The sequence below is a fragment of the Lissotriton vulgaris genome, chromosome 10, assembly GCF_964263255.1.
Source record: "Lissotriton vulgaris chromosome 10, aLisVul1.2, whole genome shotgun sequence".
Lineage (NCBI taxonomy): Eukaryota > Metazoa > Chordata > Amphibia > Caudata > Salamandridae > Lissotriton > Lissotriton vulgaris.
The window spans coordinates 237083090-237107234 of NC_141698.1; the positions used below are offsets into that span (position 1 = coordinate 237083090).

Below are 24145 nucleotides of genomic sequence, written 5' to 3' on the forward strand. Positions count from 1 at the left end.
AAGACTCTACCCATGCTGAGAGGGGACCTTAAGCATGCTGATGACATTTTTAAGGAGACCACCAGAGCAAGGGTATTAAACCCTAGAATTGAAAAGAAATCTAAACCAGCACCTGTGGACCCTACGTATATAAGAGGACAGTTGCCTTTGGACTCATTAGTTGTTTCTAATGCACGTAAGAGAGCAAACTCCCAGACTACAGGTGATGCTCCTCCTCCTGACAAAGAGTCGAAAGTACTGGAAACTTCGGGAAAAAGGGTGGCAGCGTAGGCAGCTAACATCTGGCGCATTGCCAACACTCACGCACTCTTAGCCAGATATGACAGCGCCCATTATGATACCCTTGAGACACTGTTGCAACACCTACCAGATCAGTACAAGGAGGGAGCTGAGCTGCTAATCCAGGAAGGAAAGCTTATAACCAATACTTCCATCAAGTGCGCGCTAGACGCAGCTGACACCGCAGCCAGAGCCATTAACACTAGCGTCATGTTAAGAAGACATGCCTGGTTAAGAATCTCGGGATTCAAACCAGAAATACAAACTACTATCCTCCAGTTAACCCGGACTACTTATTTGGACCTGAGGTTGACACCACCCTTAAAGATTAAAAAAGACACAGACTGCAAAGTCTATGGGGGCTCTGCAGTCGCAGCAGTTTCGGGGTGGCTCTTTTCGTCGCTCCAATAATAGGACCTTCAAGAGGCCAGAACACACAGCAGACACAGTATAATAAAGGAGGTACACAGACCACCTACAATAAAAACAACAGGGGTGGATATCGTGGAAACCACATCAAGGGCAGAGGAAGAGGAAACAACAATTCCAGATCCTCTGCCAATAACAAACAGTGACGCCCTGTCACTGCCCCCCGACCATATAACACCTGTCGGAGGGGGGGAGGGAGACTGCAACAGTTCCTGCCGGTCTGGAAATCCATCACAACAGACAGGTGGGTGAGAGACATTGTCCAGTATGGGTACTGTCTAGAGCGGACATCCCTCCACCCAACATACCGACCAAGACACCGTCCTATGTCCGCAGAGCACTTACACTTATTGCAACAGAAGGTCGTCAGCATGCTGCAAAAAGGAGCCATAGAGCTTGTGCCTGTAGAAGACCAAGGCTCAGGGGTGTACTCTCTGTATTTCTTAATACCCAAAAAGGACGGATCTCTCAGACCCATACTGGACCTAAGGCCTCTAAACAGTTACATTCTGTCAGAGCATTTTCATATGCTCCCTTACAGCAAGTTCTACCGTTACTCAGTCAGGGAGACTTCCTCGCAACACTAGATCTGAAAGATGCGTATTTCCATATACCCATACACCCATCACACAGAAAGTATCTCAGGTTCACCATTCAAAATCAACATTATCAGTTCAAAGTCCTCCCTTTCGGAGTAACAACAGCACCCAGGGTGTTCACAAAGTGCCTGGCGACAGTAGCAGCACACCTAAAGACAACACATACATGTCTCCCCTTATCTGGACGACTGGCTTATTCAAGCAAAGACGGCCCAGCAGTGTGCCAGCCACATGTCCCACACCATTCATCTTCTTCACAGTCTGGGATTCTCGCTGAATTATCCAAAGTCACATCTTCAGGCCGCCCACGTGCGACAGTACCTGGGCGCGACAATAGACACTCTGGCAGACAAAGCTCAGCCAAATTCAGTGAGGATAAACAGCATGCAATTGCTGATACAAAAATTCAGACCCCAACACTCGCTTCCAGCAAGAGTGTTCATGCAGTTGATAGGCATGATGGCCTCCTGCATCTTCATAGTCCCGCACGCGAGACTACATATGTGCCCGCTTCAGGAGTGCGTGGCACGTCAGTGGAATCGGGCTCAAGGACAATTGGTGAGCGGTCGGGCATCAACTCTCTGCATTGGTGGAACCCACAAAACCTTTTCAAGGGCCGACCGTTCCAAAAGCCTGTACCACAGATAATACTGACGACGGACGCATCTCTCCAAGGATGGGGAGCTCATGTACTCCATTACACAGTGCAGGGACTATGGACGACACAGCAGAAGAACATGCACATCAACCTTCTGGAATTGATGGCAATCTTCATGGCAATGAAAGCTTTCAAAGTACACCTGTGCAACAAGGTTGTGTTGATCCGGACGGACAACATGACTGCCATATACTACATACAGAAGCAGGGAGGAACACACTCTCCACAGTTGTCTCATCTGGCTCAGAGCATGTGGAAGTGGGCCATTCAGAGGAACATCTTCCTCATGGCGGAACACCTCCCGGGCAAGAAGAACCAGATGGCGGATCGGCTCAGCAGACACAGCCACCAGATGCACGAGTGAGAGATGCATCCAACCGTACTTCCAGCAGTGGGGTCATCCAGAGATAGACCTATTCGCCACAAGGGAAAACGCAAAATGCCAAAGCTTCGCCACCAGGTTCCCACATCCGCAGTCACAGGGCAATGCGATATGGATGAACTGGTCAGGCAGATTTGCGTACGCTTTTCCCGAAGCGCCACCGATACCGCTAGTGGCACGCAAACTAAGGCAACACTCAATGACACTCATCCTAGTTGCTCCAACGTGGGCACGCCAGCCATGGTACACCACGCTAGTAGAACTTTACGTGGTATCGCATCAAACACTGCGGCTAACACCCAGACTTTTAACGCAGAGCCATGGCAAAATTCAGCACCCAGATCCGCAACAGCTCAACCTGGCGATCTGGCTCCTGAAGTCTTAGAATTTGGCTACCTCAACTTGAATATCATCAAGGAGGCAAGAAGACCCACAACCAGAGCATGTTATGTGGCTAAATGGAAAAGGTTTGTCATCTATGTAGGAAGGTGGATATCTGACTATGGTTCCCCCCTAAACTTTTTGCCTGGTGTTTAGCTGGTTTTTGACATAGTTGGCCTGGGATCCTGCTATTCAGGGCACCAGGCTAATTGCTCTCTCCTTAAAATGGACTCAATGTACCCTAGGTGCATACACAATTGGAACTGGTTCACCTTATAGGCCCCTGTAACAGTGTACCATAGGTACCCAGGGCATAGGTGTGGCCAAGGCCTACCAGGGGCTGCAGCATGTATTATGCCACCCCTGGCCTGGCCTCCATATTTGACACAACTGGCTGATCACTCAGCTGGGGTAAGTTGGTGTAATCACCTCTTACTTAGATATAGTATATCTATATCTAACCTAACTGGACACATAGTAACCTATAAGTCCCTCCTATGGCAGGCCTTAACAATCCTAGGTGGCAGAGTGCTTGGTTTTATGTGAGATGGTGCTCTAGCATGAACTGAACCTGTCTGCTGCTGTCGGAAACAACTCCCTTAGCTGTTCCGGGATATTGCCATACCATATAATCTTACGTGCATTATAATCCTCGCGGTTATATGCTAACTTTGGTTTGGCTTTATCAAAACATGTCGAGTAAGGTGTCATACGATTTGGAATACTATCCCCTCGACAGTCCTGTCGACGGGGATAGCATTCCACCCTTCTAGAGGGATACGACATGTACATAACCTTAACTCCGGTTAAAGTTAACCAGAGCCTCAGCATCACAAAATGGATGCTGCCACCACAGACACAAGTCTGACCTCCTGCTGCTGGGAGTCCGTCCAGCCAGGGAGGCTTGGACAAAGGGTTTCCTGCCTTGGGAGGTGCGAGCACCACCCCAGACAGGATTTTGTGTATTGGGTAGGACAGGGCTGAATAGAATCAGACATGCTTGGGGCACACAAGGTGTCCCTGTGCATAAGCCAGCCCAAACCGGTTCTGGGGCTTTCCAGCCCCAGTCCTGGCGAGGAGTTGGACAAAGGAAAGTGGGTGTAACCACCCCCCTTCCTGGTCCCACCCAGAGGAGGGACCTAGCAGGTGATCCACCCCTCAGATTGGGAATAAGAGTGGGAGCAGTGCCATAGCACCTCAGATCATCCTGAAATCAACTTAACACTAAGAAGACGCCTGGACTTCGACATTCTGCTGCACAGACGACTGAAGAGCATCTCCCTTGTGGCCAAGGAGTGGCCACCCTGTGAACACAAGCACCATCCAGCAACTCAACGTCTGCTTTGCCGCCGCCGCCTCCTGCCGGAGCCCTAGCCCAGAGCCCGACGAGACCCGGACTCCCAGACTTCTCACAGCCCGATCCACAGTCCCTGCAAAGAAGGGACTCGTGGAGGCACCGCGAGACGTGGGACCGGCCATCTTGAAAGACCCCCGAGAAGCTGACTGCGCAGCACCCGAGGCACCCTCGACGCTGTGCTCCGGGGTTTGAGAAGCCCCACAACCGAGCAGCATTTGCACTGAAGATCAGCCCCCCAGCATCTCCACGATCTGCGTGGGCCCTGTTGCATCTCGCCACTCGACGCGCCATCCCGGTTGCTTGCCACGCGGCTAGCGGCCATCTTGGCGACGAAACCTACAATTTTCACTGCGGGTCTGGTTGCTCCAGACTTGCCCTCGCTCCTGTAAAAAGGAGCACCCGCTCTGACCTTGCTGGTCTGAGTGATAAGCTTTTTCCACATCCTGCGTGGCTTGCATTAGCCAAGGCCTGTTTGCACCAATCAAGTTGCCGACACCGCCAACATCGAGAAACCTTTGTGGGACAGCTCGTGATCAACTCCTGGACGTCCTCGACCTCTTCGTGTCCACGTGGCTGCAGAGAGAAGCTACACCTAATCGCCTGTTTGCACCCGACATCGCCTGGTTCCAATCTGGTTCCACGGTAGTCACTGGCTAGTGACTTTGAACATTGTCCCCTCTGCTTTCAGGTCTTCACGACTTCAGATCCACCCGTGGATCCACCGGAACTCTTCACATCGAGCCGCCTGCAGCATCTTCAGCTCCAAGCACCATCGACCTGCGTGACGAAACCAGACACTACTTCGCACCTGTGCACCCGCTTCCTGTGGGTGAGGTAACTCCGCAACGCCGGTGTTCTTACACTGGTACACACCTCTAGTGCCTGTGTCTAACGTTTCATTCTTCTAGGTCACTCGGAAAGTTCCTAAAACACTAACTTTGTAACCTTTACGCACCATTGACATTGCATTGGTGTATGCGTGCACTTTAAGAGCTGCACCCGAGTCCCGCGGGCCTTTCCCGACTTAGTCACTGCTAGTCCCGATCAGCTCCAGCGATGCCCTAGGCCTACTTCCTTTTCAGTTGGTGGTTCTTATACCACTATTTTAGTATATGGTTTAGGTGGCCCCTAGGGCTCATCCATATTTGTGCAACTTTTGTATATTTAAACTGTGTTTTGTTTTAACGCTTATGCTTCTGTGCTCATAAAGAGTATAGGGGATATTTGTAGTAAATAAATAAATATATCTGTTTGGTGTCCTTCCATTTGGTATTCAAGGGGATTGGGTATGGTAAAACACCTTGCTTCACATGCCTTACTGAGTTTAGCCTAAGACTGCTTTGTCCACGCTACCTCTAGGTTAGCTGGTCTATAAGGTTGACTTACAACCAATCATCATAAGGGTTGCTTGGCATGGTACAAGGTGTTCACTAGAACTAGTGAGCATCATATACCAGGCCAACTTCTCACAATATATTGTAACAATAATGACATTAACCCACTGGATGCATCAATTCAAAACATTATTTGTTATTTGTTGCACTTATACAGATGTAATCTAGCGTACAGTTCCATTCGTATACATTTATCCGCAATAGCAGCTTATCTTCAGAACAGGCAGCACCTCTCACTACTCAGAGTGCCTGCCATTAAAGCTTTTCTAGAGGGACTCAAGTGATCCTTCCCAGACACCCACCTTCACCAGTCTGGAACCTCAATGTGGTCCTCACCAGACTGATGGGACCACCTTTTGAACCTCTACACTCTTGTGAGATTCAATTTCTGACCTGGAAAGTTGCTTTCCTAGTAGCCATTACCTCACTAAGAAGAGTTCGTGAACTCCAGGCACTAACCATTCAAGAGCCATTCATACAGGTCCACGCAAATAGAGTTGTACTACGCACCAACCCTACATTCATGCCTAAGGTGATTTCGCAGTTCCACATGAACCAAACGATAGAATTGCCAGTTTTCTATCCTAATCCAGAAAATGTCGCAGAGAGATCTCTACACACATTAGATGTCAAGAGGGCTCTTATGTACTATATAGACAGAACAAAGGATTTCAGGAAGACAAAACAACTGTTTGTTGCCTTTTCTCCGCAGCACAAAGGCAACCCCATTTCCAAAGCAGGAATAGCCAGATGGATCGTTAGGTGTATACAGATTTGCTATGAAAAGGCTAAACGCACACTAACGATTCCTCCAAGAGCACACTCCACATGTAAGTTAGGAGCATCCATGGCTTTCCTGGGGAATATTCCTTTAGAAGAGATATGTAGAGCAGCCACATGGTCCACTATACATACGTTTACGAAACACTACTGCGTAGATGTACATTCAAGACAGCAGGCAGCTGTAGGACAGGCTGTTCTCAAAACTCTTTTTCAGACTGCTGCAGCTGGCACGGGCAGCCGCCGCTAACAAGAGGGACTGCTATATAATCTATGCACAGATATGAATTCAGAAGCCCACATGCCTCGAACCGAATATGCTACTTGCCAGTATGCATCTGTTCTTGGCATGTAGGGCTGCTGACATTCATATCGCCCGCCCTCCTCCCCGGCGCCTGTAGCATTCAAAATTACTATGTAGCATGGACATCACTCACTGTATTACACTCCATCTCTGCCACAATGGCGAAAAACAATTTAAGGATGGAGGTGATGCCTATGCGCACTGTAGTCCAGAGGAGGAGCCACCTATCTCGTGATACTTCGAAGACTCTTCCAGGACAACAATGTGCAATCATCCGGACCCAACACTAGGCGGCGATCTATGCACAGATGAATGTCAGCAGCCCTACATGCCAAGAACAGATGCATACTGGTAAGTAGCATATTCGTTACGGCTTGGAGTCGGAATGTGCTCAGTTTCGCTATTTTCAAAACCAACACCTAAATAAAAAAATTGTCATTTACAAGACCAATAGCTCAAACTTTCCTAATGCGAGACCTATTGCATTGCAAATGCTTGTTTATATATATTGTTTGTACCTGCATTTTGCTTGATTTCTGTAACATCTCACTACAGTCCTAATTAGTGCCAATGTCTCCTGCAGGGCCCTTTTCATCCGTCCATTCATGTTGCTGTTGGATGAACCAACAAATCACCTGGATCTGGATGCATGTGTGTGGCTTGAAGAGGAACTTCGCTCGTAAGTATAATCATCTTATGTTTTGTATACTATGGAGACAGTTAAATCGTGCAAATCATATGTGCCTGCAGTAGAGCGATGCAGTGACATGGTAAAAAGCAATAGTGGGTGAGGTGAGCAAAGCAGGTTTTTTGGTTCCTAGTTGTATGTGCAGATTTTGTATTCACATAAGAATTGTTCCTGCAGAGCCCTGCAGTTGTTGTTGTTTACTATTGCACACTTTGTTTTTAGGTCACGTAGCGAAAACACAGCGCGTTAGCGCTGTGTCTCGCTAGAGATCTATTGTTAGCGACTGTGCTTCCCAGGAGACCGTCCCGGCCGCACGCATCATTGGAGCCGATTTGAAACTGGAACGCGCGCTGTGGCCAGGCGCTGTCTCCTGGGAAGCGCAAGCACCACACACGCATGCGCATACACACACACAAGCGCCCATGCACGCACGCACATACATACATACAGAGACACCCCCCCTGACACATACACGCGCGCGCGCGCACACACACACAAGTGTACCGAGGCCCCCCCTCCCTCCCTCCCCCGCCGTCACCGTCGCACACATACATACACACACGAGCATACACGCGCACACACACACACACACAAGTGCACCAAGCCCCCCCCCCCACCCCCCAGCCTTTTGGAACTTACCTGGCCAATGTCAGGGACTCTTCTCTCAACACGCGGCGCCCAACCTCCTGCTAGCGCGGCCCCGGGGCTCCACACCGCTCACAGGAGCCCCGGGCCGCGAGACGCATTGACTCCGCCTGCCTCCTCTTCCGGTCTGGACGTGGCCCCGCCCCCGTCACAGGCGACCGTGCCTGACTTCCGGGGCGGCCGCGGCGGGATTCCGGGGGCACTTCCATCTTCATTTACTGTCAAGTCGGAGAACGAGCTTAGTAAGTGTCCTCGATTATTGATTGTGGCATCTGCTTCAGCCTTGCTTCATCCAGAACATAGCTTGAAATTTTGCTGTCATGAGTTTCACGAGTATATCACAACTATTGTGAAGTATAATAACTTCACATACAGTAACAGGATTCATGGCAAAGCGTGCGCATTAGACATTGTCAGCGACATTAGTAATGGCAGGTGTTCAAAGGATGGTGTTTTCGGCACAATGAATGTACAATATTCAGCACGCACATCGCGTGTACGTGTATCTTTCGATGTTATTATATTTACAGGGCGAGGATATCGCCAAGTAGGCACTGGGCGTTTACACCGATTATGGAAACAGGTTTGAAAAAAAATTCGTCAAATTTCACTCCTTAAGGCAACTTCTATCAGACTGACTTGTACTTTAAAAATAGCGATTTCATGAGCGCGATATTAAAAACAATGGAACTACTTAGACAAGCAAATACTACAACGTCCAGTTTCTAAGTACTGCCGTAGCATTTCATGCAGTGGGACAACTCATCAGAGCGAGAAAATTCAGCAAAGTTAATCTGAATGAGTGTTCAGGACCCACAGGCCTACGGATACAATGTCAACTAGTGTAGGTTCCGTACAGTAGGCGCACTGCTGGGCAGAATATACAAGTGGTTTGATCGTGCATAGTGCAGTCGGTAGTGTCGCACAGAGTGCACTGTGCTTCAATGTAGATATCAGTAGATTATGCAGCGTCTTTAGTTCGTGCTTGTAGCAGACCTGAGAAGTAGCAACCGCAGGCGCCGGGGGGTGGGGGGGGAGGGGTTAAAGTAGCGCACTGCAGGCAGTGAGAAGAGGTCTCAGTCAGAGCAGCATCCTGGGGGTTGAATAACAGATGTTTATTGATACCAAACTCAATGGTGCTCAGTTTATCGACTCAGAAGGATGAGTGGACCCGCCGGGATTTGAACCTGCAACCACAAGGTCAGACACAGAGCCCTAAGCCACCAGACCTGTCATAGAAGCCACAGTGCAAGAGTGGAAGTTGTTTTGCTGTCGCTCGTGACGATCAGAACGAGGCTTATCTTAACATTGGTTGCTGTGTTAGGAGGGGAGTGAAGAGTGGCGAATGATAGAGCACTTGATTTACTGGGACTGGTTTGTGTTTTTCTCTGCCACCCCCAGGCAGTGGACGGGTAACGAGACTGTGATAGCCCTCGCTGCCACTGATGTGCGCCCTCATACGGTGACAACCGGTGCGCGTGCCCCCCTCACGCTGGACATTTTATGGTGTGATGGATGTCAGTCTGGCCGGTGGTGGATGTAACGGATGCTGGGTCTGTCCTGCCCCCTGGAGGTGCTCAGATAGCAGCCATTGTACAGCAAGCAATATGAGGATGTTGGAGGAGACCCGACCATACATCATGCACGTCAAAGAGGGTATAAATGGCAACCAAAAAGGAGATTTCGCTGGGTAAAAGCATGATGTACGGGTCCATGCATAATTTACGCCAAATTAGGCTCTCTGCGAACTTGAGGAGCTGAAACAAAAGGGGTTGGTTAGAACCCATACCAGTATCATGTGTCTCTGCACAGGCAGTAGAGGTGAGGGTGGCATGTGTCTGTTATTTTTATCTTCACTTGATTCGTTTCATCAGAGGGTGGTACATGGGCGGAGCCTGTTCAGTCATCCTGGTACTAGAACTGGTAATGTGGCCAACAGAAAGGAAGGCATGTGCACTGGAGCAGCTGTGCCTTGGTTAACTTGCGTTGTTGCTTCCACGTCTCAATTTAAAGTTTTTGTCTGCCCTTCCTTTGGAGAAGATTACATTCAAATGTTAGTCCTCATCCCCCACAGACTCGTACTGTGTCACCCAACTCTAGGAGTTAGGCGTCATCTGGTGTGGTTGCACACCCATCCTATCTTTTCTTTCAGTGTGTATGTTTTGAATGGCCTCCTGGCGCTTGGCAGGTTTAATTTCACATGTGGGGGGCTATTTGAAGTGCTGAAACAGTTCGCCAAGTGGCTTCCTCTGAGAGCTTGTCTCTAGCTCAAATTATAGAAGATGCAAACGTGTAAACACATCCCTAAGGATGGTATACTCCTTCAGAAGTAAACGGATGTTGGACTTGCTTCGACGTGCTGTATGTGTACTGTCTCCACAATGAATCTGTTTTCTGTAGGGTCCATAATGCAAACCTTATCAGATGTGGTCACTGTGCTGAAGTCAGTGCTGCAGTCCAAACATACAGAACTGACACGGACACCACCACTGCCATGCACCACATCACTCAGGGGCACCGCCACATCACTCAGGGGCACCGCCACATCACTCAAGGGCACCGCCACATCACTCAAGGGCACCGCCACATCACTCAAGGGCACCGCCACATCACTCAAGGGCACCGCCACATCACTCAAGGGCACCGCCACATCACTCAAGGGCACCGCCACATCACTCAAGGGCACCGCCACATCACTCTGGGGGCACCACCACATCACTCTGGGGGCACCACCACATCACTCTGGGGGCACCACCACATCACTCTGGGGGCACCACCACATCACTCTGGGGGCACCACCACATCACTCTGGGGGCACCGCCACATCACTCTGGGGGCACCGCCACATCACTCTGGGGGCACCGCCACATCACTCTGGGGACACCGCCACATCACTCTGGGGACACCGCCACATCACTCTGGGGACACCGCCACATCACTCTGGGGACACCGCCACTTCGCTCGTGGACACCGCCACTTCGCTCGTGGACACCGCCACTTCGCTCGGGGACACCGCCACTTCGCTCGGGGACACCGCCACTTCGCTCGGGGACACCACCACACCACTCGGGGACACCACCACACCACTCGGGGGCATCATTTGGGGACACCACCACATCACTCGGGACACCACCACATCACTCGGGGCACCACCACATCACTCGGGGCACCACCACATCACTCGGGGCACCACCACATCACTCGGGGCACCACCACATCACTCGGGGCACCACCACATCACTCGGGACACCACCACATCACTCGGGACACCACCACATCACTCGGGACACCACCACATCACTCGGGACACCACCACATCACTCGGGACACCACCACATCACTCGGGACACCACCACATCACTCGGGACACCACCACATCACTTTGGGACACCACCACATCACTCGGGGACACCACCACATCACTCGGGGACACCACCACATCACTCGGGGACACCACCACATCACTCGGGGACACCACCACATCACTCGGGGACACCACCACATCACTCGGGGACACCACCACATCACTCGGGGACACCACCACATCACGTGTCCCACATCACTCGGGGACACCACCACATCACTCGGGGACACCACCACATCACTCGGGGACACCACCACATCACTCTTCCACCAACTCAATTACAATACCTTTTATTTAAGTATTAAAAAAATGAAAAGCCATTGTTATTTCTAATATCAATACATCTAAGTCATGTAAATACAACTCATATTGCATTACAAATGCTATAGGTGTCAAATTTGCAAATGTTATAGCTATTGGCATTGTCATACACAATGCCAATAAATCAAACTGTAATGCTGCGAGACCTATTGCATTGTAAATGCTTGTTATTTAGGTTGGTGACGTTTCTTTGCATAATGTACTGTTTCCTCTTAGGTTCAAGCGTATCCTGGTCCTCATCTCCCACTCCCAGGACTTCTTGAATGGAGTTTGCACAAACATCATTCACATGCACAACCGCAAGCTGAAATACTACACTGTGAGTATGTAAGGCATGCATGGGGAGTCAGTTGGATCCAAAATATGAGCAGGGTACAGGTGGAGGAGTGATATTTTGGGATAGGGGATGGTAACAGCCGATGGAGGGGTGCTGGTTGGGAAGATTAGCGGTAGCATCTTGGAAAAGGACATTTAGCTATGGGTCATTAATCCCTGTATGTAATCGGGTTCCTGATCATGACGACCTTAGTACAATTCAAATTGGTGATATCGGCTACACAAGTGAATCAGCTTAGAATGTGGTAAAATACACTACAGCTAACTCACTTTTTGATTTCTGCATGTTTGCTTCTGAAATCATGAAGCAAATGCTTTTTGCCCCTTCTGGTAGAGTTTAGAACTTGAATGTGTATCCAGGCTGCCCTGAGGTTTACCGTAGATCTGTTGTGGCCTTTATAAAACAAGAGTTTTTTTTGACCGGTCTGTAACCGTTTGTACTGTCAGTTATATCTCTGGGAAAACCATAGATGTGTTCGACTGGCCCTGTAGGCTTGTAAACCTTTGGTTCGAGGCATGTGGGCTGCTGAATTCATATCTGTGCATAGATCGCCGCCTAGTGTTGGGTCCGGATGATTGCACATTGTTGTCCTGGAAGAGTCTTCGAAGTATCACGAGATAGGTGGCTCCTCCCCTGGACTACAGTGCGTATGGGCATCCTCTCCATCCTCATAGTTTTTTTCCGCCATTGGGTTCGGATGTACTTTCTTGACTCAAGTTCAGAATCGATATAAAACACTTTTTCAAGGCCAAAAGGCCTTCGGGGCGTCGGTATTGTCTTTCGTTCGGTGCCACGTTCTTGATCCAGTGCTTCGAACAGGACGTCGAAGGCAGTTTGCCTTTTTTCGACACCAGAGGCCCCATCAACGATCGACGATGGAACGGAGCCTGTTCAAAAGATGCCCCGTTTGCAACTCCAAATACCCTCACATTGATGTGCACCCAGTGTGCAAAAAATGCCTATCCCCGGACCACGACGAGGCCAGCTGCATGGCCTGTTCTAGGTTCAGGTCGAAGAAGACACTTCGGCTTCGACGCGCCGCAAAACAGTCTGCGCAGAAGACGGCGCCTGACCCGGAGAACATCTTCGAGGCTGATGACGACGAGGGCGTCGATGAAGAGTATCCTGAAAAACAGTCGGATCCTGCGTCGTAGCACGACTCTATCTAAGATTACGACGAACAAGAAGACTACGTCCATGAGGAAGACGTCGTCGAGGTAGGAGACGACGCAGAGGCCATCTGAGCCGTCTATGACAACTCGAGCGATGAGCAAGGCCCAACCGCAGTCGCGGGGCCCGATACTGACACTGTACTTTCTAAGGCTCAGGTCGAGGCATCGCCGGAAGGCCTTAGCCAAGATCTTAATCCACATTCTATAGCCCCGCATCAAGGCCCGGCTAAGAATATTTCAAAGGAGCCATCGGTTGATCAACCACAATCGGCGGTGAAATCGAAACCGAAACCAACAGATGCTAAATTGAAACCGAAACTGATGAAGACAGTCCTCGGATCGACTGCTTCGGAGTCCTCGGCTCCAATCAGAACCAAAAGTGTCATCGACCCTTCAGGGTCACAAGGGGGCGTCGGCCCAAAGATCGGGGCGCCAAAGCCTGTATCTACGGTCAAGCACGTCGCGCTGATGCCGTCGACGCCGACATCCAAAGATGGCGACGCTGGCAAAGGACTCAAGGCTAAGAAGACTGTCGATCCGAAGCTTCCAGCCTCCAAGCCAATAGTGGGCAAAGCCTTTGAGTCGAAGAGCAAAATCGACCCGAAAGAGCATGTCACGTCAAAGAAGAAGAGCGTGCCTGCTGCGCACCGGGAGCTTGATTCGACGCAACCACACTAGTGATCAGACTAAGTCGGTCGGGTCGAAGACAACGCCGCCCTCGAAGAAGGTCGGTTCGTCTCCAGTGCTTACGCCACTGATCAAGTATGGACTGCCCCCGACCGCTCGGCCCAAAGCGTTCGAGCCACAAAAGAACACCGACACAGCCAAAAAGGTGTCAGTAGTATCAAGAAATCAGCCCATTGAGGAGGACGTGGTGTTCCAAGTGCCCTCCTATGACAATCAGTCAAAACTATTCATCGACTCTGATTCTGGCAGACTCACTATTTACAAAAGAAAGATCATTCCAGATAATCCTTTGGAGCCATACAAGATCCCACTCAAAAAGAAAAGGGACTCTGCCACCTCACCTGTTCTTTTTGGACCTGTAGACTCCTATGGACAACAGTAGGCCTATTCTCCCATATGTAGCAGTGAGGATGCGGGGGAAGGGTTACAATGAGGAGGAATTTAATTATCCTATTGACACAGATCAAGAGGAACCTCAACCCTGTACTGACCCTGTTGAGCCACACACCATGCCTGACACTCAGTCCTATACCGTCAAAACCTCGCCTACTGAAGATACTGCTGCGTTTAACGCATTAATTGAAAGGGCAGCCAATAACCATGACGTGGAAATGCACGCTGACCCAGTGGAGGACGACTTTTTGTTTGATACTTTCTCAACTTCAGAAAGATCAGTAAAAACATTGTCTATGCTAAAGGGTGTCCTTAAACACGCTGGTGACCTTTTTAAAGAGACCACAAGGGCAAGGGTTGTAAACCCAAGGATTGAACGGAAATACCGGCCTGCGCCTGTACACCCTACGTACATCAAGGGCCAGCTCCCTTTGGACTCCCTAGTGGTGGCTAATGCTCGTAAGAGAGCGAACTCTCAGACAAGTGGTGATGCGCCTCCTCCGGACAAAGAACCCAAAATCTTGGAAGCTTCTGGCAAACGAGTAGTGGCTCAAGTGGCAAATATTTGGAGGATCTCAAATACACAGGCCCTATTAGCCAGATATGATAGGGCTCATTACGACACGTTAGAGCAGCTATTACAACACCTGCCTGAAGCTTATAAGGAGGGAGCAGAAATGCTGATACAAGAGGGGAAGCTGATTTCAAATGCATCCATTAAATGTGCGCTGGATGCAGCAGACACAGCAGCTAGGGCCATCAACACAAGTGTGATGCTTAGAAGGCATGCCTGGCTACGCATCTCTGGTTTTAAGCCAGAGATCCAAACAACTTTACTTAATCAGCCGGTTAACCCTGACTTTCTATTTGGTCCTGATGTAGACACGACCCTAGAAAAAATTAAGATAGACCCAGACAGCAAAATCCATGGGAGCTCTGCAGTCACAACAGTTCAGGGGCGGTTCCTTTCGTCGCTCCAGTAACAGGGGAGCCTTTAGAGGTCAAGCATCACAGCAAGCCCAATACAACAAAGGGAACACACACTACCACCTATAACAAAAACAATAGGGGTGGATATCGTGCGAACAACACCAAAGGCAGAGGACGAGGAAATAATAATGCCAGATCCTCCGCCACCAATAAACAGTGACGTCTTGTCACTGCCCCCAGACCATATAACACCGGTCGGGGGAAGACTTCAGCAGTATTTGTATTTGTATCTGGTTTTTATATAGCGCCAACTCACCGACAGGTCTCAAATCGCTTCTGACCAAGTACAGCAACAGAAAACAAGGTGGAAGAGTGTGGAAGTACCGACCTATCTTACGGGGATGTTCCTGCCAGTCTGGGAAGGCATTACCACAGACAGGTGGGTAAGACAACTTATCCAATCCGGCTATTGTCTAGAACTAACCTCCACTCCACCCAACATACCCCCAAGGCACCGTCCTATGTCCGCAGAGCACATGCACTTATTGCATCAAGAAGTCCTCTGCATGCTGCAAAAAGGGGCCATAGAACTTGTGCCTTTACAACAGGGTACAGGGGTGTACTCACTGTACTTCCTAATCCCAAAGAAGGACGGGTCTCTCCGGCCCATTCTAGACCTCAGACCCCTGAACCAGTACATCTTGTCAGAACATTTTCACATGCTAACTTTGCAGCAAGTTCTACCATTGCTCAGTCAGGGGGACTTCCTAGCAACCCTAGACTTAAAGGACGCATATTTCCACATTCCCATTCACCCAGGACACAGGAAATATCTCAGGTTCACAATAAACAACCAGCATTACCAGTTCAAGGTCCTGCCTTTCGGGGTCACTACAGCCCCCAGAGTGTTTACCAAGTGCTTGGCGACAGTGGCTGCGCACCTTCGGAGACAACCCATCCATGTCTATCCTTATCTGGACGACTGGCTTGTCCAAGCAAAGTCAGCCCAGCAATGTGCCAACCACATGTCTCGCACGATTCACCTCCTACACAGTCTAGGATTTTCACTAAATAACCCAAAATCTCATCTTCAACCCGCACCTGTGCAGCAGTACCTAGGAGCGCCAATGAACACTCTGACAGCAACAGCGCAGCCGAACTCTGCCAGAGTCAACAGCATGCGATTGCTGATTCAAAAATTCAGGCCCCCGCACTCACTCCCAGCGCAAGTATTTATGCAGCTGATAGGTATGATGGCCTCCTGCATCTTCATAGTCCCTCACGCGAGACTACACATGCGTCCGCTTCAGGAGTGCTTGGCACGACAGTGGAACCAGGCTCAGGGACATCTCAAAGACCTAGTGTTGGTGACCGGTCGTGCATACAACTCTCTGCATTGGTGGAACACACAAAACCTTTGCAGGGGACGACCGTTCCAAGAGCCTGTACCACAGATAGTGCTAACAACGGACGCATCTCTCCAGGGCTGGGGAGCGCATGTCCTCCATTATACAGTGCAGGGTCTATGGCCAACGCAGCAGCAAAAGATGCACATCAACCTGTTGGAGCTGATGGCAATCTTCATGGCGATGAAGGCGTTCAAATTGCATTTGTGCAACAAAGTCGTGCTGATCCGGACGGACAACATGACTGCCATGTATTACATCCAGAAGCAGGGAGGCACACACTCTCCACAATTGTCACATCTAGCCCAGAGCATGTGGAAGTGGGCCATTCGAAGAAACATGTTCCTCATGACGGAACATCTCCCAGGCAAGGACAACCAGATAACGGACCTGCTCAGCAAGGGCAGCCATCAGATGCACGAGTGGGAGATGCATCTCTCAATGCTCCAACCGTAGTCATCCAGAGATAGACCTATTCATCACAAAAGAAAACGCAAAATGCCAAACCTTCGCCGCCAGGTTCCCACACCCGCAGTCTCAGGGCAATGCGATCTGGATGAACTGGTCAGGCAGATTTTGCGTACGCTTTTCCCCCAGCACCGCTCATACCGCTAGTGGCACGCAAACTGCGGCAGCACTCCATGACACTCATCCTAGTTGCTCCAACATGGGCAAGGCAGGCGTGGTACACCACGTTCCTAGAACTCAGTGGTGCCTCACCAAAGACTGCGACTCACACCAAGTCTCCTCACTCAGAGCCGTGGAGACATTCAGCACCCAGATCCGCAACAGTTGAGCCTTGCATTATGGCTCCTGAGGTCATAGTTTGGCTACCTCAACCTGCCCCCTGACTGTGTGAACATCATCAAGGAGGCAAGAAGACCTACGACCAGGGCGTGCTATGCGGCAAAATGGAAGCGATTTGTCATTAATTGTTCCAATAATGACATAAATCCGCTAGATACATCAACGCAAAACATTGTTATTTGTTACATCTATACAGATGCAATCTGGCATATAGTTCCATCAGGATACATTTAGCTGCAATGGCAGCTTATCTTCAAAACAGACAGCACCTTTCCCTTTTCAGGGTGCCAGCCATTAAAGCATTTATGGAGGGACTCAAAAGAGGGATTCCTCCCAGACACCCACCTTCACCTGTCTGGAACCTTAACATAGTTCTCACCAGACTAATGGGACCATCTTTTGAACCTCTTCACTCTTGTGAAATACAGTTTCTAACATGGAAAGTGGCCTTTCTAGTAGCAATCACATCGCTAAGAAGATTTAGTGAGCTTCAAGCCCTAACTATTCAAGATCCTTTCATACAGATTCATGCTAATAGGGTAGTGCTGCGTACCAACCCTAAATTTATGCCTAAGGTGGTGTCGCAGTTCCACATTAATCAAACCATAGAACTGCCCGTTTTCTTCCCAAATCCAGATTCAGGAGCAGACCGAGCACTGCACACACTGGAAGTTAAAAGAGCTCTCCTGTATTACATAGACAGGACAAAAGATTTCAGGAAAACTAAGCAACTGTTTGTTGCCTTCTCTCCACAGCACAAAGGCAACCCCATTTCCAAATCGGGTATAGCCAGATGGATTGTTAAGTGCATACAAATCTGTTATCGGAAGGCTAAACTCACATTAACAGTTCCCCCAAGAGCGCATTCCACACGCAAGTTAGGGGCATCCATGGCTTTCCTAGGTAACATTCCTCTAGAAGATGTATGTAGAGCAGCCACATGGACCACCATACATACATTTACCAAACACTACTGCGTAGATGTACACTCCAAACAGCAGGCTGCTGTAGGACAGGCTGTTCTCAGAACTCCGTTTCAGACTGCTGCAGCTGGCACGGGCAACCACCGCTAAGGAGGAAACTGCTATTTATTCTATGCACAGATATGAATTCAGCAGCCCACATGCCTCGAACGGAATATGCTACTTACCAGTATGCATCTGTTCTTGGCATGTAGGGCTGCTGACATTCATATCGCCCGCCCTCCTCCCCGGTGCCTGTCGCAGCTGTAGCACTCAGAATCATTCTCAGGCATGGTCATCACTCACTGTATTACACTCCATCTCTGCCACAATGGCGAAAAACAATCTGAGGATGGAGAGGATGCCCATGCGCACTGTAGTCCAGGGGAGGAGCCACCTATCTCGTGATACTTCGAAGACTCTTCCAGGACAACAATGTGCAATCATCCGGACCCAACACTAGGCGGCGATCTATGCACAGATATGAATGTCAGCAGCCCTACATGCCAAGAACAGATGCATACTGGTAAGTAGCATATTCCTTGCACTTTGTGTTTTAATAGACTCACTTTAAAGTACCTAAAATTCTATGAGCACATGTCTATGGATCATCTTGCCCACACACACTCGCATGCAGTTTACCATGCTTCATTTACCACTGTACGCCATGTACTCAGTGTTAAAATATGTTGATTACTAGATTTATTAATATATATATACAAACTATTCTAAGACTAGCATGGGTAGCACGCGCGTATTTCCTGCCACGCAAACCGTGACCAAATCTGGAGAAATCTAGTTATGCATATAATTTGAATTTGGTCAGCTGGGACAAAACTCCACCATCAGTGTTCAACTCCTATTTTTTCCCTTGCATAATGCCCACTAGAACCACCCTGTACCTGACCCAGGGAACTATTTGCTGTCTGCAAACGGAAGGCACACATTAGATCACTCCTCTTAAGATAGAGAAACACTTGGAATAGTGAACACCTTGATGACTGTAAGCGCCTACATATCTGTGCTCAACGCCACCAGTGTCACAAACTTCCACAGCTTGACTACCTCCCTTTGTCATCTGGCCCTGAAAATCAACTCTTGATCCCTAACCTCCTAGCTGATGCAAAGCAGCCATCCATCCCATCAGCTGACTTTGCCTTTTTCTATTTCTCCAGAATCTCTCTCCACCACTTCGCTCTCACCTCCCCATCCACACACATGGTCATTGTCAATGCAGTAGTCCTGTGTAAAACATATTATTGCTTTAGCCTCTTGGTAGGCATTCTCTAGGGTAGGCACGCTAAATTGGTTTTGCATGCAAGCCCTTTTTAATTCCCCACACACTCTCACTACCCTTAACCACACCAAGTGGTGTACCAGGCGCCTCACTTTCAGAATCCCGGCAGATTGGAAGTTCGGGTGCAGATTGAGGTTCTAGTTTGCAATTCCACTTTGGAGCTGTTCTTTGGCTTGCATTTTCTGTTGATCTGGTGCCGTTATTTGATGCAGAGGTTGCTGTGACTCTTACTGTGAGACCACCATCTTGTTGGCCTCGACCGATTCCTGCGTGTACAACTAGCCTTCTTTCATTAGTCTGTCCAAACCTGTCATTGTTTGCCTTTAATGATGCAGCAGTCCTGGAGAAATGTCATGGGAGTGCTTTTGTGTGTGCGTCTGTGCGTATATGAGGTGGCGTGTGTGTGTGTGTGTGTGCGCCTGTGCGTGAATGAAAGACTATGCTCACATTTGTGTGTGCATGTCTGCGTGTGATGATGTGGACATGTATTTGGGTGTTTTTGTATCAGAGCATGTGATTCTTGTTTGTGCGAGCAGATGTTTCTGTATGTGTGCTTATGTCTATGCGTGTGATGGTGTGTGCATGTATTTGAGTGTCTTTGTATTAGAACATGGGATTGTATGTGTGCGTGTGGATGTATGCGCCCTCTGTGTGCGTATGTCCTTGGGTATTTTTGTTCTGGAGCATGTGATTGTGTGTGCTTGTGCATGTGACGATATTTGCGTGTGCATATATGAGAGTGTTTTTGCATTAGAGCATGGGATTTTATGTGTGCTTGTGTTCCTGGATGTTTTCTGTCTATGTGCGTGTGTGTGCGTCAGTGCGCATATGAGAGTGTGCACACATTTGTGTGTGCTTGTGCATGTCTGTGATTGTGTGTGTGCATGTATTTGTGTGTATGTCCTTGGGTATTTTTGTTCTGGAGCATGTGATTGTATGTGTGCCTGTGTTTTTGATAGTTTCTGTATGTGTGCGTGTGAGTGTGAGCACATTTGTGTGTGCTTGTGCATGTCTGTGCATGTATTTGGGTGTTTTTGCATTAGAGCATGGGATTTTGTGTGCTTTTGTTCCTGGATGTTTTCTGTCTATGTGCTTGTGTGTGTGCGTCAGTGCGCATGAGTTTGCTCACATATGTGTGTGCTTGTGCATGTTTGTGCGTGTGATGGTGTGCACGCTGGATTTGTTATTCTCTGGCGGCCGCTGTCCTGGATATTGACTTTAACTGCCAGATGCCTGACCTTAGGATAGCTACCAGTGTACAGTACAGTCCCCGGCCTGACCCCAAGATGGCTTCCATAGTGGCCCCCTACATGTTGTTTTACTTCCCTGGGTCAACAATTGGACATTGACCAGACCTTGAACCCATCCCCTAACCCGCCTACACATCAGGACTTGGAACCTGCAGAACACCTTCCCCAAACTGTGGAGACCTAGCGATTTGGCTGATGTCCGATCGAGCTACCATATAGCTAAAGAGGAGATGGGTTGTGGACTCCACCCCCGCCGTCACCTACCCAGCCGGACCTTGGGCAGATTTTCCCCTTGTCTCTACGTCCTTTCTTCCTCCTACCCCTTTACCCCATTCCCTTACCCTTCCTTGCTCCATTCACCTTGTCCCCTATGTTCTTTAAATGCTTTTCTTGATACTTATGTAACTTTTAACTGATGTAAATTGCAACATTATTGTTCCTCCTGTAACGCGCTCTGATTCCTTTGGGTCTAGCCAGCGCTATATAATAACTCAATTAAATTTGTTCGCATTTAGTACTCTTTCTCTCTTTGTCTACCTCCCTTGCTCCTAGGTCCTATCCCCTCTCCCCTCTCCCCTGAATCTCTCATCTTGCTTGCTAGTCTGCCTAGCCCCCTGTCCTTTGCGTTCTTTGACTAAGCACTCCTTCTCCCCTTTTGGGGAAGATCCAATATTTATACTCTGGAGTCTCAGCAAACCCGCTGAGAGTCCACTGCGCCAAGGGAGCCACTCACAGCTGAGGTATGGTATGGCACGCCTGGCAAAGCACTCCCCCCTCCCCTTTTTGGGGAAGGATCCAGTATGTAGGCCTTGGAGTCTCCGAGACCCCTCTGAGAGAGTCCACTGCGTAAAGGGAGCCTCCCGCAACTGGGATAGGGAAGTGATACCACTTCCCCTGGGATCACAGCTTACTGGACTTTGCTTTGACTCGTCTATTTGATTGTGTCCCCATCGCCCTTACCCTCCTCTATCCATGCAGTGTCCTTCACCCTCCCCTTCTCTTTCCCACCTTCATTACCTGTCTTCTTCCCCAGCTCCTTCCCCCTCCCATGAATCTTCCCCCTGCCTGCCTTTCCCCTTACGTATTTGTGCTTATTATTCATTTCGACCTTACAAGTAACTATGTTGCCGTGCTCTAATAACTGTGTAACCTTTGTAACGATGTAACCTGTAACTATGATCTGATGCTCATGTAAAGCGCTCTGATACCTCCGGGTCTAGCCAGCGCTATATAAAACCTTTAAAATAAAATAAATAAGAGTGGAAGGTGATAGATGGATCATTAAACCAATGGTTGGGGCAGCATAATGGGCACTTGACTCTACCGGGGCATAGACTAACTTGCCTTTGGTGCTACTGATGTGCAGTCACGCAAGTGGTGCCATTAAATACTGTTGGGGGGTGGCACATTAACTCACAAAAAAACACTAGACCATTGTGAAAAGGTTTCCACAAGATGGTGACCATAGAATGAGAATATAGACTTCACAAACGCAGTGACATGGTGTCACGAAAGTGTAGTTTACCAATTGCTTCTGCAGGAAAAAAAAAATTGTCTTAGATTTTAGGACTGGGCTAGGCAGTCCATAAAAGTATTCCCATGTTTGGAAAGGAGGATTGTCAGGCATGTGAAATTCAGCTACAGCCTTGGCTCTCATTTCTGGGTTGGGGAAAAGAAATTAAAGCTCCAGAATCTGCAGCATTGCCTTTTTAAACTACAACTTCCCCCTGAAGCTGACCATCAGTATCTCTGAGTTTTTTTTTCCTCTTGTAACATTTATTTCTTTTTACATATAACCATTGGATCAATGACCCTGTGTCCTTATTAAGACTAAAGGAGTATCTCAAGTTTATCTGGATGACCTACACATTTGTACTGACTGTTATTTTACAGTTGAGCTCATGGGCTTTTGTTATCTGTCATACAGGGAAATTACGATCAGTATGTGAAGACTCGATTGGAGTTGGAGGAGAATCAAATGAAACGTTTCAATTGGGAACAGGACCAAATCTCACACATGAAGGTAAGTGGAGGCAGAGAAAATGTAGATTGACCTAGATAAGACTGTTGTAAGGTCTACAGATACAATAACTGTTTTCTAGAGCAAAGCTGATAAAGGTAATAAAATCTTAGTAAATAGTATCTACTGAGATTCCTTTCTGTAGGAAGGTGCCCCTTTTGACATGTTAACCCCCACTTTTGCCTGGTAAATGTGATTTTGATTGAAAGTGCACTGGGTTCCTGGTAACTAGGTCCCCAGTGCCAGAGCACTTTCCCAAAACTGTACAATTGTTTCCCAATTGGCAAAACCTTTAGCATCCTCGAAGTCCTAGTAAAGGGTACCCTGGTTCTTAAGGCCTGAGATACTAAAGAGGACACTGAGCTGCAGCATAAATTGTGCCACCCCTAGCACGTTCACAATTGCCTTTGCAGACTGTTTCCTGGTGTAGACAAAATTGAAAACACAATATGGCACACATCCCTTTGTGCCATGTCCACTACCACTGAGTGGGACACTTGTAAATAACCCTTACAGCAGGCCTGACAGCCCTACGGCAGGGTGCTTGGTACTACATTTGAAGGCAAACCTGCAAGCGCAGATATGCCCATGTGCTGGTAAGTTTAATTACTGCCATTGGAAGTGACCAGGGAAGCTATTTTAAAGTATGTGCTGGGGGCGTGGCAAAGCAGCATGGTCAACGGGATGTGAGCTCCTTTGGCTCCCTCTTGGCCGCCACTTAAATCCTGATTTACTGATCCTTTGACTGCCCGCCGGCGTGTTAGCGAGGTGCCCACGAGTCAGGACTGCGCTGGGCTCTCCCCTGCCCCGTTTAGAGACGGCTGGCGGCCGGATCCGAGGAGCCCTTCGCCTGGCCTGCCTGCACCGGACCTGTGACCACTAGAGGCCGGGGACGGCAGCCTAGACCCGGGAACCGGACCTTCTTCACCATGGGGGACCCGCTGTCATCGGGGCCCCTCAGCTGTACCTGGGGCTCTGGAGTGGTGTCTGTGCCTGCTGGGGGCCCGTGAACTTGTACCCGCAACTTTGTGGTGCCCCGTAGTGGAGGAAGTGGCCTGCCCGCCTCGCGAATGGGCATCAGCTAATTGAGGCCGGGGCTTGGGCCTGGTGTGGTGGCCGCGATCGAGGGCCTGTCGGGGGTCCCGCTGCCATCGGGGACCCCATGGAAAGAGAAGCAGCGGACTGCGGCTTGAGGGGCACGGACATTCACTCAGGCTCTCCTGTGCAATGCCGCTTTGACGGGGAGAGGTGACCGGGAGCTGTGGCCTGGTCCGGAGTGCTGTAGACCACCCGGTGCAGGGGG

The 24145-nt window shown here is 49.2% G+C and overlaps 1 protein-coding gene across 1 annotated transcript in view; it reads left to right on the forward strand.

The window, feature by feature from the left end:
- ABCF2 (ATP binding cassette subfamily F member 2) overlaps positions 1 to 24145 on the forward strand; it is a 216381-nt gene that overhangs the window by 82167 nt on the left and 110069 nt on the right. The window contains exons 6-8 of the mRNA XM_086939750.1: positions 7147 to 7242; positions 11798 to 11900; positions 22750 to 22845. Coding sequence (XP_086795876.1) covers positions 7147 to 7242; positions 11798 to 11900; positions 22750 to 22845 — 295 coding nt within the window. The remainder of the gene's footprint in view (positions 1 to 7146; positions 7243 to 11797; positions 11901 to 22749; positions 22846 to 24145) is intronic.